Below are 13,553 nucleotides of genomic sequence, written 5' to 3'. Positions count from 1 at the left end.
CCTCGCCGCCCTCCGATGACGCCATTTCCGCTCCTCAGTCCCCGCGTCACCACCCACCTCCGGTCAAGAGGACAGTTCGCTCTAGGCCTCGGCAGCTCTATAGTTTTCCGGGAACTGAGGCGAGCAGAATCTCGGGCCTCCCGCAGCCCTGACTCGGCTGCGTCGGCAGGAGCGCCCTCTGCCCCGGAAGCGGAAGCGAAGGAGAGAGCCGGCGGCAAGATGGCGGCAGCCGGTGCGGCGAGCGCGACGCCGGGACCCACCGTCTGCGTCCTGGTGCTGGGCATGGCCGGCTCCGGCAAGACGGCGCTCGTGCAGGTGGGCCGGGCCCGTGGGGAGGGCCGGGGTCGCGGTCTCTCGGCCGCCTCGGGAGGCCCCTGAAGCCCGGGGGGGTGAGGGCTCGTTCCGTCCCGCACCCAGTCTGCGGGCAGGGCAGGGCAGGGCAAGGCAGGGCAGCTAGGCCCCCTCTTGCCGCTCGGGCCTCCCAGCCACGGGCGGGTACAGGAGGCCCCCCTGCCCCGCCGCCTGCCCTGCCCGCAGACTAGCCGCCACGGGCAGCCCCCCCGCCGCCCGCCCCCCGCCCCCCGCCCCCCTGGGCTGACGCGCTGCCCCTTCCTCCCCCCCCCCCCCGCAGAGGCTGGCCGCCCACCTGCACAGCCAGCGGGCTGCTCCGTACATCATTAACCTGGATCCGGCGGTGCACGAACTGCCTTTCCCGGCCAACATCGGTGAGTGGCGGAGCGCACCGCACCGCTGGCCGCCCGGGTCTGTCGGCTGCGGAGGGTCGTTCTTGCTTTCCCCTCGTCCTTATTCCGTAGGCCGATGGCCCGGTTCTTCCTTCGTTGGCCATTCTCCGGGGGTCGTGGGGAGGGGCGGGGGTAAACACGAGGCCTTCTTTCCCCTTGTGAGTTTAGGAGATGTGAAATCGGCTAAAATGCAGGTGTGAGCGGGAAGGGAAGGGAAGGGAAGGGGCGTGTGAGATGCTAACGGAGGTGTGTGCAGAAAGGCCAAGCGGATGAAATGGGGCTACCTGAGGGCCAGGCCTTTTCCGTTAAGGCAGGTGTGTGTGTGCGCTCGGTGAGTTCTCTGAGTTTATTTTGAGCCAGGCTGTTGTGTGGTGGTTGTGATAGTTGTGCTGAGAGTTGAGCTTAGTTTCAGAAAACACCTGAGTAGACAGGTATAAGCAGTAACTGTTCTCTTTCTCCTTTTTTGTTTTTAAAGATATTCGGGACACTGTGAAGTACAAAGAAGTCATGAAGCAGTATCCTTGGCTTAGTTTGCCATTTTTGAAGGATTACATTGATCACACAAGGCTGTCGGCATGGGTGTTGGGTTTGTGGGATTGTGGGAGTAACTGGGAATGGAGGCAGGAAGGCGTTTTGGTGGCAGATCGAGAGGATGTTTGACAAGGGCTCTGTCTCATGGCTGGTGGTTGTCCTACCCCTTTCTTGTAGGGGGTGGAGAGAAGTTGTCGTCATTGGCCTGAAGGCCATTCATCTCTGATCTCTAGCCAGAAACCTAGAGGCAGCACCAGCTGGGTGGGGCAGGTATTTTTATTTATTTATTTATTTATTTGGCAGTCTTTGGCCCCTGGTTGCCAAGCATTTGCCCTGGGCAGATTGAGGTGTTCACCTGGTCTGCCTAAGTGGAGCCCCAGTAGCCAAGAGCTTCTCAACACTGCCAGGTCTGAGGGGGATCTCTCCTCTCTCTCTCACACACACACTTTGTATCAGCTGCTTCATTGCCAGAAACACCATGTGGTGATTCTGTTGGGCTGCTCTACTGTCTTGCTAGACATGTCATAGAATAGTAGCATTGGAAGGGGCCTCTAAGGCCATCAAGTCCAACCCCCTGCTCAATGCAGGAATCCATCTAAAAGCATTCTGTCCTAAATGACTATCCTAAATGCTTCTAGTGTGGGAGAACCCACCACCTCCCTAGGTCATGGGTTCCATTGTCGTACTGCTCTAACAGTCAGGAAGTTTTTCCTGATGTCCAGCTGGAATCTGGCTTCCTGTAACTTGAGCCCATTATTCCGTGTCCTGTACTCTGGGATGACCGAGAAGATAAGAAACTGTCTCGTTGGATATATAGTACTCCAGTGGCAGCTGACTGTTTTTAGCAGACTCTGCAGGTTTCCTGCTCTTGTGGGATGTGGTCGGGAGACAATGCGCAGGCACTGATGACTAGTGTATTCTGACCTTTCCTGAACAAGCTCCAGGTATGGGCTAGGCCCAAATGGTGGCATTGTGACTTCCCTGAATCTATTTGCTACAAGATTTGATCAGGTATGTGACTGCTTTGCTGCTTTCTCTGAATGCTGCTTTGTGTTGGTTGGGTTTGCAGCTGTTGAATATTTTCTGTTGGGATGGGTGTTTGACATTCTGGGCTACATCATTGCTAAGGCGCAGAACAGATTTATAATTGTATCCACTGAAAAGTTTTAATAGGCCAAGATAGTTCTGGAGTGCTGATAGTCTCTGGCTTTGTTAAAATAGTTGCTCTGCAAACTCCAGCTGTTGTTTCTTCACCTAAACCATCCTTCTCTTTCTCATTCTGATCAGGTGATGAAGTTTATTGAGAAACGTCAGACTGCATCCCAGTAAGTCAATGAGAAGTCTGATGCCATCCTAGGGTGGGGATGGAAGATGGGAGCCTTCTTGTGCTATTTATTTATTTATTACATTTTTATGCCGCCCAATAGCTGAAGCTCTCTGGGCGGTTCACAAAAATTAAAACCATTAAGAACATAATAAAACATCCAACAATCTAAAAACCCAAATACAAAATACAATATAAAAAGCACAACCAGGATAAAAAACAGGATAAAAAAAAATCAGCAGAAACTGATATAGGATTAAAATACAGAATTAAAACAGCAAAGTTTAAATTTAGGTGTTAAAATACTGAGAAAATAAAAAGGTCTTCAGCTGGCGACGAAAAGAATACAGTGTAGGCGCCAGGCAGACCTCTCTGGGGAGCTCGTTCCACAGCCAGGGTGCCACAACAGAGAAAGCCCTCCTCCTAGTAGCCACCTGCCTTACTTTCTTTGGCAGGGTCTTACGGAGAAGGACCCCTGTCGATGATCTTAATGTTCGGGCAGGTACATATGGGAAGAGGCGTTCCTTCAAATAACCTGGACCCAAGCCATTTAGGGCTTTGTATGTTAGTACCAGTACTTTGAATCGGGCCCGGATCTGGACTGGCAGCCAATGAAGTTGTAAAAGGACTGGCGGTTGCCCTGTTTTGTACCAGCTGAAGTTACTGGACCATTTTCAAAGGCAGCCCCACGTATAACGCATTGCAGTAATCCAAACTAGAGGTTATCAGAGCTTGGATAACTGTAGCTAGGCTATCTCTGTCCAGATGAGGGCGTAGTTGGTATATCAGCCTAAGCTGATAAAAGGTGCTCTTTGCCACTGAGTTCACCTGTGCCTCAAGTGACAGTTCTGGATCCAAGAGCACCCCCAAACTACAGACCTGATCCTTTAGGGAGAGTGCAACCCCGTCCAGGACAGGGCAAACATCACCTCGCCGGACAGATGAACCACCCGCTAACAGTACCTCCGTCTTGTCTGGATTGAGTCTCAGTTTGTTAGCCCTCATTCAGTCCATTACTGTGCCCAGGCACTGGTTCAGAACAGCCACTGCCTCACCTGGGTTTGATGAAAAGGAGAGGTAGAGCTGGGTATCATCCGCATATTGATGACACCTCAGTCCACATCTCCGGATAACTTCCCCCAGCAGTTTCATGTATATGTTAAACAGCATAGGGGATAAAATAGAGCCCTGTGGAACCCCGTGGCATAAGTGCCATGGCACAGAGCAATAATACCCCAGCACCACCTTCTGGAATCGGCCATCCAAGTAGGAGCGGAACCACGGCAACGCAGTACCTGTGCTAGGGACGTGCATGCATCCCTCACGTTGAGCAGAACTGCCTTAAATGGGTGAATCTGGGAAGTCCATTTTTACCTTTATTATGTACATATCAAAAACATTGGTGAGCCTTCCTACCTTAATCCGAGGAGCTGTAGGCAGCTGTAGATCTATCAACAACCAAGCAAAAACAGTGAAATGTAAAACACAAACTAAAAGATACAAACAAAACCCTAATACCAACTAAATTAAAAAGCAGGGGGCAACATAAGAGGCTAAACTATATCCTCAAATAGCTGACAGGCTAAAGTCCTCTGGGAACAAAGAGGCTTTTAGAGGCGTGACTTAGCATTCCAGACCCAGCAACAGAAACGGCCCTATCTGACATTCCTGCCAAATGAATCTCAGGGTTCTGGTAGGCCATGCAGCAGGGCCTCTCCCAATCTCAGGGCCTGGGCAGGTTCATTGAGCAGAGGGTTGGACTCGATGGCCTTGTAGGCCCCTTCCAACTCTGCTATTCTATGATTCTATGATATGGACTCCCAAGTATCCTGATCTTAAGCCACTTAGGGCTTTAAAGGTGATACAGTGAATTGGGGTCGGAAACAGACCAGCAAATAGTGGAGATGACTTAACAACGGAGCTATGTTATGAGAACTGGCTCTGGTCCAAAGCCTCACATCAGCGTTCTGTGCCAGCTGATGTTTCTGGATGGTTTTCAAAGGCAGCCCAAAGAGCACCAACGTGGGATGCGCTTCCCACCATAGATGGCCCACAAGGCTGAACAAGGCCATCTCAGGCTGGGAAACAAAACGAAATGGAGCTAGATATTGGGCATGTTCCAGAAACCCTGGAGCCGAACCACGTTGCACAGCAGTAGGGTTTGTGGAGACCTTGGGGTCCCCCCCTGGATTATTATTTATTATTATTATTAATTTATATAGCACCATCAATGTACATGGTGCTGTACAGAGTAAAACAGTAAATAGCAAGACCCTGCCGCATAGGCTTACATTCTAATAAAATCATAATAAAACAATAAGGAGGGGAAGAGAATGCAAACAGGCACAGGGTAGGGTAAACAGGCACTGGGTAGGGTAAAGCTAACAGTATAACAGTATATGGATGGTATGGATTCTCAAAGAGCCACCCCCCGAGGCAGGTGCAGTAGCCTTGGACTGCCATGGGCACACTGGACTGACAAGGGTAATGGCTGGGTGAAGGCTTGCTTGTTCCAGGGAGAGATGGGCAGGTGCAGGCGGTGGCGCGTGTCTGGATTGCTGAGGCTCTGCGTCGTGGCAGTTACTGGGCACCGCCCCCCCCCCCTTTGAGGAAAGTCTCCATTACTGGTTTTTGTGCGTGAGAGAGAACAAATTCTTTCTCTTGCAGGTATGTCCTGATTGACACCCCTGGGCAGATTGAGGTGTTCACCTGGTCTGCCTCAGGCACCATCATCACCGAAGCCCTGGTGAGTGCCTCCTGTTTAGGCGTGCCTGAGTAGGGAGGGACAGCCCAAGGAAGGCCAGCCCTGGTTCCCTAATGCTCTTTCTGGGACGTGGCCCATTTAGGCATCCTCTTTCCCATCGGTGGTGGTTTACGTGATGGACACGTCTCGCAGCACCAGCCCTGTCACCTTCATGTCCAACATGCTGTATGCCTGCAGGTAAGAGGCCTCCTCGTGGGTGGGTGGGGGTTGAAGGGGTCCCCTTTATCTTGTCTCTCTTACCTGTCCTTCTGGGGAGACATTGCTTTCTCCCTACTGTCGTTTTTAATTAGATGCCCCAGCTGAATGCTCACCACAGTGTTTGTCTGTTAGAAATTGAATTGGTTCTATCTCATTTCTCCCAAAAATGCCCATGGTAGCTTATTACAATGAACTTCTCTATTATTTTATGGAAATAAAAATAACGCTAAAACATCGCAGCAGCAGGAAGCCAAATAGAATTCAAAAAAACCCTAGAGGATAAAACACAAAATTCGTTAGCATGCTGAGTTAAAAGCCTTGGAGAGCCTTAAGTGCCGGGCTTAGAGCATTGGAGAGGACGTTCCATAGGCAGGCAGATGGTGCCAGGAAGTGGAGGGGAGGCTTGGATGGACGGTGGGCTTGGGCAGAAACTCACCATGGATGACCTCCCGACGCTTGAACTGTGGGGCTTCCTTGAGTGTACTGACTGAGGAGACGTCTTCTTTGCTGCTCCATCTTTGGATTTCGCTGTCAATTTGTGCATCGCTAAGGAAGATTTTTATTTTGCTTGGGATCCAAGAGAGGGGAGAGTAGACAATTAAAAAGTACACTTGACCTAGGAATATGAGGGTTGTGCCTATGCTACCTGTACCATTTCCCAGTGACCTTTCTGCTGGTGAATGTGAACCAAAAGGCATGCTCAGGCAGCTAACTCAGCGAACGCCACTGCGTCTGAGTACGCGCCCTTCTTCTGCATTGCACATGTCATGGTTTCTGCTGGCCTGCTTTATCGACTGCACATGTGCTGCACCTGTCTTCTGCAGAGCCCAGGGTGGTTTGCGCAGCGATCCCAGGCCATCTCTCATTGGCCAGAACCAGGGGCCTCTTCGCTTCTGCATGGGCCTTCAGGCCATGTTCTAGTTACTACCAGTTTGCCAGGAATTGCTGCAGGGCTGGACTTTGGGAGAGCCAGGGGTTTCTTGCCCAAGGCTTCTCTGCATCCCTGACCGTTCTCTGTTCTTTTCAGCATCCTGTACAAAACAAAGCTCCCATTTATTGTGGCCATGAACAAGGTGAGTGGAATGTTCTGCTCCAGTTGCGTTTCATCTTTTCCTGTCTGGGATCCATCTTTCACCGCAAGCCAAAACATGGTTCCAACTTCAAATGTTTCCCAGGCGCGCCTCCTTTTTCTTGGCCCTCCCCCTGTGCTTTCCTATGCTCTTAGTTTTCCTCTTTCCTTTCTTTTTAAAGCTGTATACAAAACTGTGTGTGTGTGTGACCGACCTGACCTACTAATTGAAGTCTGATGGCTTCACCTGTCTCCAGGAAAAATAGACTCAGGAGCCTGGGGAGGAAAACGCTTTGGGAGTGGAGCTTGTTGGCTCTTGTAGCTCTCTTGGGAGCTCAGAGAGAGGAGCATAGTAGGCCAGGCTTTTTTCATCTGGCAGCTGGTCAGGGCCTCCAGGCTGTCTTCTTTCAACAGTCTGGAGTTACCTGCCTCTGCAGGTGCCCATGGAAAGGTAAGTCTATTCCAGGGAGGTCTATTCCAGCCATTAATCTCCTCTCCCTGCCATGTCTCCGTGATGTCTGTCAGGGCGCGCTGGCCTTCCTGTGTGAGGTTTTCAGTTGCTCCTGTTCGTTTCCCGTACTCCCTGCATTGGCATAGAGACACTGAAGGCTGCGGGTGTTGCACCTTCCCAGGGTCCCTGCCCAATACTGGGCCCGGCCTCCATTGCTGCGCTTGCCCCTCCTGTCCTTGGCTCTGATACTGAACTCAGCACTGAGCTGTGGCCCTCTGCCTCCCCTCCCAGGCAGGGTTTTGTTTAGGGCCCTCCTGATCAGGCTCCTCAGCTTCCTCCAAGCACGTACTTCCCAGCCCTTGTGAGGGGCGCCTTGTACCCTGCCCGGAGCCCTTCCTTTGGAGACCCTCAGCTGTGGCCCAAGGAACCACCCCTTTCTCAGTGACCTCCAGCACCTCCTCGCTGGCCAGCTCTTCATTCCCAGCCTCCAGCTTTCTCTACCACACTCTGGCTTGTGGCAGGCAGAAACCATGAAAGCCCCTTGTGGGCCCCTAATGCAGGACTTACAGCGGGGAGAAGCGCCCTGGCCCTTGGAGGGAGGAGGGACACGCGTGTGGTGAATGTGGGTTCTCCTTGGGGGTAGTTGGGCCGTCTGACCTGCCTTCCTCCACTCTTGACCCGGAGTTTTGTTCCTCTCAACGCCTTCTCTGGGCAAGTTGCTCATGTTAAGAGGAACCTGTGTGTGTGTGTGTGTGTGTGTGTGTGTGTGTGTGTGCATACCTGTGTGTGGGTGTTGTTCGCTGTGAGGCAAGACTCCATCCTTTCCGTTTTTCAGAGGCAGTTTAGTTGCTTGCTTCCAGGGGAGAGTCAGGCATCTGAGGTTTTCCTTCTAATCAGGGCAAGTACCAAGCCTGGCTGGGCCAATAGCTTCCAACGCTGAACCTGCCTTTGCCCAATGACGGAGAGGAGGAGCCGCCCGTCAGCCAGCCCTGCGCCCTCCGGAGAGAGCCAGCCGCTACAGGGAGGGCTCCTTTTTCTTGGCCTTTGGCTGCATGCATGCGAGCGAGCACTTCAGCCAGGCGGCTGTTATTATTATTATTATTATTATTATTATTATTATTATTATTATTTATTTATTTATATAGCACCATCAGTGTACATGGTGCTGTACAGAGTAAAGCAGTAAATAGCAAGACCCTGCCGCATAGGCTTACAATCTAATAAAATCATAGTAAAACAATAAGGAGGGGAAGAGAATGCAAACTGGTACAGGGTAGGGTAAGCAGGCACAGGGTAGGGTAAAACTAACAGTAGAAAGTAACAGTAGAAGTCTGCACAACATCAAGTTGGGGTAGGAGCTGCCCCCTTCCCAATCAGGCACTGAGTCCGCCACTACGCCTTCTTCTCCCTTGATTCAGACGGACATCATTGACCACAGCTTTGCCGTGGAATGGATGCAGGACTTTGAAGCCTTCCAGGACGCCCTCAGCCAGGAAGCCACCTACGTCAGTAACTTGACCCGCTCCATGAGCCTGGTGCTGGATGAATTCTACAACTCACTCAAGGTGGGGGCTGTTCTTTGCACTGCTCCCTCCCCTCCCGGGTGGCGGGTGGGTTTATCTGGGTTTTGAATCGGTGTAAGATGCTCTGACCATCTGGCCTCAGCAAGCAACCACATTCTGCACCTGTTGGAAGTTTGCTGGACACCTTCAAAGGCAGCCCCGTGCAGGTCGTAGAATCATAGAATAGCAGAGCTGGAAGGGGCCCACAAGGCCTTCGAGTCCAACCCCCTGCTCAATGCAGGAATCCACCCTAAAGCATCCCTGACAGATGCTTGTCCAGCTGCCTCTTGAAGGCCTCTAGTGTGGGAGAGCCCACAACCTCCCTAGGTAACTGATTCCATTGCCGTACTGCTCTAACACTCTGGGAGGATCGAGAAGAGATCCTGGCCCTCCTCTGTGTGACAGCCTTTTAAGTATTTTAAGTCACATGGCAGCAGTCTCGCCTGGGTAGAACTAGTGCCTGCATGGCCAATGGTAGGTGGTTTTGCAGCTGGTGCAGTAGCCTAAGCTGGCCAAAGGCCCTCCCAGACACCTGTGCTTCCACAGAGGGTGGAAGAGCCCCCAGGCGCCCTGTAGAGGGATATTGCAGCAGGTCGTTACGAATGCTGGATGGCAGGATTGGGTGACTGTCTGCCCCAGGCTGGCTGGCTGGCCTTGAACAGGCCTCTCTCCCAGAGCTTCATTCCCTGGCTGTAGCCAGAGCCTGTGATGTGTTGCTGGAGGTGGAGGAGAGGCGGGTCTGTGCGCCAGCCATGGAGCAGAAGAGGGTCTTTGCTACCCCCACTCTCATTCCAGGCGCAGCCTCCGTCTTGCCACCAGTTTCCACCCCAGGGACTTTCTCTTGCAGGTGGTGGGCGTCTCTGCTGTCCAGGGGACAGGGCTGGATGAATTTTTTGAACAGGTGGCCAAAGCTGTGGATGAATATGAAAGGTGAGCGTCTTCAGGAAGGCAGCTGGTGTGGGCATGAGCTGGGGTTGCATTGGGCATATTTCAGGACAGGCTGAGCAGGAGGTTCTCCAGAGCCTCCTGCCTCATGATTCAGCCAGTTCTTTGTGTGAAGCTCAGGTCAGCTTTCCAGGCATGCTGCATCCTGCAGCAGTGACGTCTCTGTGTTTGCTTGAAGCCTGAGCCCTGCCTGCCGCCATGCCGTGAACCCTCTTGGTGCAGCATAGGTGGCCTCTGGCGAGACCAGAGCTCAGCCCTCACTCTGTAGGGCAGATAGGTCTGCAGACAAAGCCCTCCCTCCCGGGATTGGGTGTATGGTCAGCTGCTGCTCAGGGTGCTGGTGCCCCTGCAGCACCGCTGGATACACGGGGAGCACCCCTGTTACCCACACCCTGGGCTGTCAGGGCAGGAGGGGTGTAGGGGGGAAATCTGGAATGAGTGCCCCCCCCCACTGGTTGTTTGGGAACTTTCAGTGGGAGTCAATAATTCTCAAGACAGAATGTCCGCTCTTTAGAGAAGTAGTTTATTGCAAGCAATAAATGGATTCAGCACTTGGAAGGAGGTCCATGTGAGAAGCCTTTTTTCATTCAGAGATCAAACCTTCTTTTATACAGATTTTAAAAGCATTACATGCATCAGTAAGAGAGCTTCGGCTATTGGGTGGTATAAAAATGTAATAAAATAAATAAATTAATCATCAATTTATTAATTTTTAGTTCAGCAGAACAAAACTTGATCTTTGATCACCATAACATGCTAATTAAAGTTACCTTAGCAACTCTTTCTCACTAATACTAGTATTGACCAGGATAGATTCCAGTAAGTTTTCTACAAACTGAGCAAAGCATTATCTTACCATTGCTCATTGCTAGGTTACAAAGACATCAAAAAACCATATTGAGAAAAGGAAAGTATGAAATTTCCAATGGACTCAGCAAGGTGTAATATGTGTGGTACGTGCGAGATCATCATGTTTCTCAGCTCAAATCACAGTTTTGTTTTTCTGCCCTGGTTTTACCCCTGGCAAAACAGTGTTCATACTTTAAGCTTGCTTTGGTTCATGGGCCTACTACTACAAAAGAGTGAGACAGGCCCTAGCTCAGAACAGATAGACCAGGCGGGGGGGACCCCTTAATTTCCCCGACAAGGGGACATAGGTGCAACCCATTTCTCTCCCTCCCTCCCTCCAGAGAGTATCGCCCAGAGTATGAACGCCTAAGGAAGAAACGTGTAAGTATGGCTCCACACTCTACGGGAAGTAGTTGCTGGTGGGGTGACGGCTGCCGTTTATCTCTGGCAGCGCCCAGTGTTTGGGATGGGTCTTTCCCCCCCTTGCCCTTGCAGACACAGAAAGGCCACTGAGGGACTTTTCTGCCTATCATGAAAGGGGCGTGTGCGTGCGCGCTTTGACAGGTGTAGAGGTGGGGCCCAGGGGACGGGTGACAGCGCATGAAGCGGCCACCTTGCTGAACTGAGCAGCTTGGGAGATGGTGTCTTGGAACTGTACGTGTTTTAATTTGTAAAGCCACCTTGAGACCCAGTTTTGGGGAAAACGACAACAACGCCCTGACCTCCGTCGCGGAAGAGAGGTGGGATTACAGGGGCACCAAATAGACACTTGTGTCACCGGAAGGGGCTCTCCTTGTTTGCAGGGAAGAATGCAGAGCCAGCAACAGCAGGAGCAGCTGGAGCGTTTGCAGCGCGACATGGGCCCCCTTGCCGTGGAGAGCAGCTCTGCAGTGTCTGGTAGGTGAGAGCTGTGGGGCTTGCCGGCATCCGCGGGAGGCTTTAAGGCCTCCAAGCCGCCTGGTGGCAGCTGTGAATCCTGGCTCTCCACACTCTCTTTGGCCATTGCTGCTCCTCTCTCCTGCTCTGCGACCAGCACCCAAAGGAGGAGCAGGCCCAAGGGTTGGGGTGGTTGCGTCCTCCCAGGAAAAGGCCCGGGACGGGGAGGGTTGCTGGGCCGCTCCGCGTGAGGGCTTGCAGGGCAGTGTGGCCGCCCCCTCCTCACTGAGTCTCTGGCCAGGCACTCCCGGCTGGCCTCCAGCCTGCCCCTGCCCAGTGGCCTCTCCAGGGGCTGTGCCTTCGCCGGCTGTCCGGAGTGGGCAGAATCTGTGATGGCCTGGCCAGGGCGGCCATCCCCTTTGTGCAAGGGGCACGAACGTGGCGGGGGCAGCTGCGGGGCCAGGGTGGGATTGGCAGCGCTTGGCTCTTGCCCCTAGGCTCGATGGCAGAGTCTTCCTTGGGCTCTTCAGCCCTCATCCTGACGCGAGGCGCTTTGGAGGAGGAAGAGGAGCAGGAGGAAGCCCAAGAGAGCGATACGGACGACATTGACCACGAGGGTAAGGAAGGCTCTGAAGGTCAGGAAGAGTTCATGAGAGGCGGGGGGGCACCCCGCCCCCAAAGTGACCCTGACCATTCTCCACTGGGATGGAGAGCCCTAACCCCACCCCGACCCACAGGTGCTGGGGTGAGGCCACTCCCTGAGCGCTAGCAAGAAAGGGGACCCCCCCGTCCGTTCCCTCCGATCCGTGATTGAAGAGCAGAGTGGGCATTCAGCTGCCTGCTCCACGTGCTCTGCAATGAGGGTGGTGCGGGGCGGGTGAAGCCGCCCTCCCCAAGGCACCGATTGCAGCGCTGCTTCTGCAGCAGGCAGCTCGAACGGGGGCTCATCTTCGTTGCACGTGAGGCGCTCTAGCTGGCCCTTCTGAGGACCCAATGACGATGGGCACGGCCGGCCCTCTGTCATTTGGCCTGCGCAGGGGCAGGTGGGTGGGTGGTTATCCGACCCCCTTCCCCCCTCCCCTCAAATGAGTTCCTTACCCGATCTACAAGTTGGCTGATCAGTGCCAACCTCTGGATTATATGGCACGGAGGCCTTGGCAAATCTGCCATCGAGTTCACCGTCTTCAACCGTGTCTGATATAAGTTTAGCAGGCTCAGCTTTTATTTATTATTTATTTATTACATTTATATACTGCCCCAAAGCTGAAGCTCTCTGGGCGGTTTACAAAAGTTTAAAACAATAAACATTAAAAACAGATATACAAAATTTAAAACCACCAGAAGTATAAAAGCAGCAATATCCATTTACAACAGCTATTAACCATTGTGGCCAGCGAGTGGGTGGGCTGGGCAGGAAGCCTCCCACTCCGGTGGTGCTGGTGGCTTCCTGGGGGGCATCCTGGGCCCCGGAGGGGTTGGTGGGACCCACTTTCTCAGGAGGTCTCCTCTTCCTCCTCCTGTAGTGACTGAGGAAAGCCACGAAGAGCCTGCCTTCCGGAGCTTTCTACAGGAGGCCAAGCTGCGCTACCCCGCCAGAAACAGCCACTAGGGCGCGAAGAGGACAGCCGCCACTGCCACTGCCGCCACGTGGATGCAGGAGGCAGAGGGAGCGCCCGGCCAAGCCCCTCCGGGACAGTCCCTGGCTCTGCCGGCACCCAGGACTCTCGGGCCTTTCCCAGGGCTGCCTTTGCTTCGGGGGTGGGGCTGAAGCAGCGGGCGGGAGGTGCCTCTGCAGGCCCGGAGGGCTCCGCCTGCTCCTCCAGTGGGCCTGAAGCAGCTCTTTGGGAAAAGCCTGTGAACGGGGGGCCGGCAATCCACTCTGCCACGTGTGGTGTAGTTTTGTTTTGTAACTTATCAACCTGAGAAGACATCTATTTTGTCATAAATTGCTGGTGCTGCTTGCTCCTTCATCTTGCCACGTGTGACACCTGAGGGAACCAAGAGCCGAGTTAGTTGGGTTGTGCGTTCAGGACTGCTAGGAGCGGAGGGCTGGGGTGGGCGAGGGTGCGTTTCCTTGGCCGTCCTGAAGGGGCCCAAGAGGCCACGGAGAGGGAGCAGTTGGCACAGAGAGATCACGGGGCTTTCGGCAAAGGCTTCTGAGAGGACGTAGCTGACACGGGAGGATAAATGGGCAGTTCTTGCACACGTCTCAGATGTCCTCTGCGGCCTGGAGGTTTTGCT

General features: G+C 53.2%; 1 protein-coding gene across 3 annotated transcripts; it reads left to right on the top strand.

Annotated features, from left to right (window-relative positions):
• Positions 1 to 201: 201 nt before the first annotated feature.
• GPN1 (GPN-loop GTPase 1) lies at positions 202 to 13,258 on the top strand. 3 transcript variants are annotated; one of them, XM_063123643.1, is made up of 14 exons: positions 202 to 315; positions 632 to 725; positions 1,219 to 1,258; positions 2,219 to 2,285; positions 2,562 to 2,599; positions 5,266 to 5,344; positions 5,445 to 5,539; positions 6,588 to 6,633; positions 8,499 to 8,645; positions 9,490 to 9,572; positions 10,778 to 10,817; positions 11,240 to 11,333; positions 11,810 to 11,929; positions 12,836 to 13,258. In XM_063123643.1, exons 1-14 carry the CDS (start codon positions 220 to 222, stop codon positions 12,919 to 12,921), a joined length of 1,125 nt encoding a protein of 374 aa, XP_062979713.1. In that variant the 5' UTR covers positions 202 to 219; the 3' UTR covers positions 12,922 to 13,258. The 3 variants fall into 3 exon arrangements, 2 of the variants coding, with proteins under 2 accessions (XP_062979713.1, XP_062979715.1); XR_010025352.1 differs by lacking the exon at positions 10,778 to 10,817 and having other exon boundaries at positions 12,836 to 12,923; XM_063123645.1 differs by lacking the exon at positions 632 to 725 and having other exon boundaries at positions 232 to 315.
• Positions 13,259 to 13,553: the final 295 nt, after the last annotated feature.

This window comes from Elgaria multicarinata, chromosome 4 (assembly GCF_023053635.1).
Source record: "Elgaria multicarinata webbii isolate HBS135686 ecotype San Diego chromosome 4, rElgMul1.1.pri, whole genome shotgun sequence".
Lineage (NCBI taxonomy): Eukaryota > Metazoa > Chordata > Lepidosauria > Squamata > Anguidae > Elgaria > Elgaria multicarinata.
This window is presented reverse-complemented; position numbering and strand designations above follow the sequence as displayed.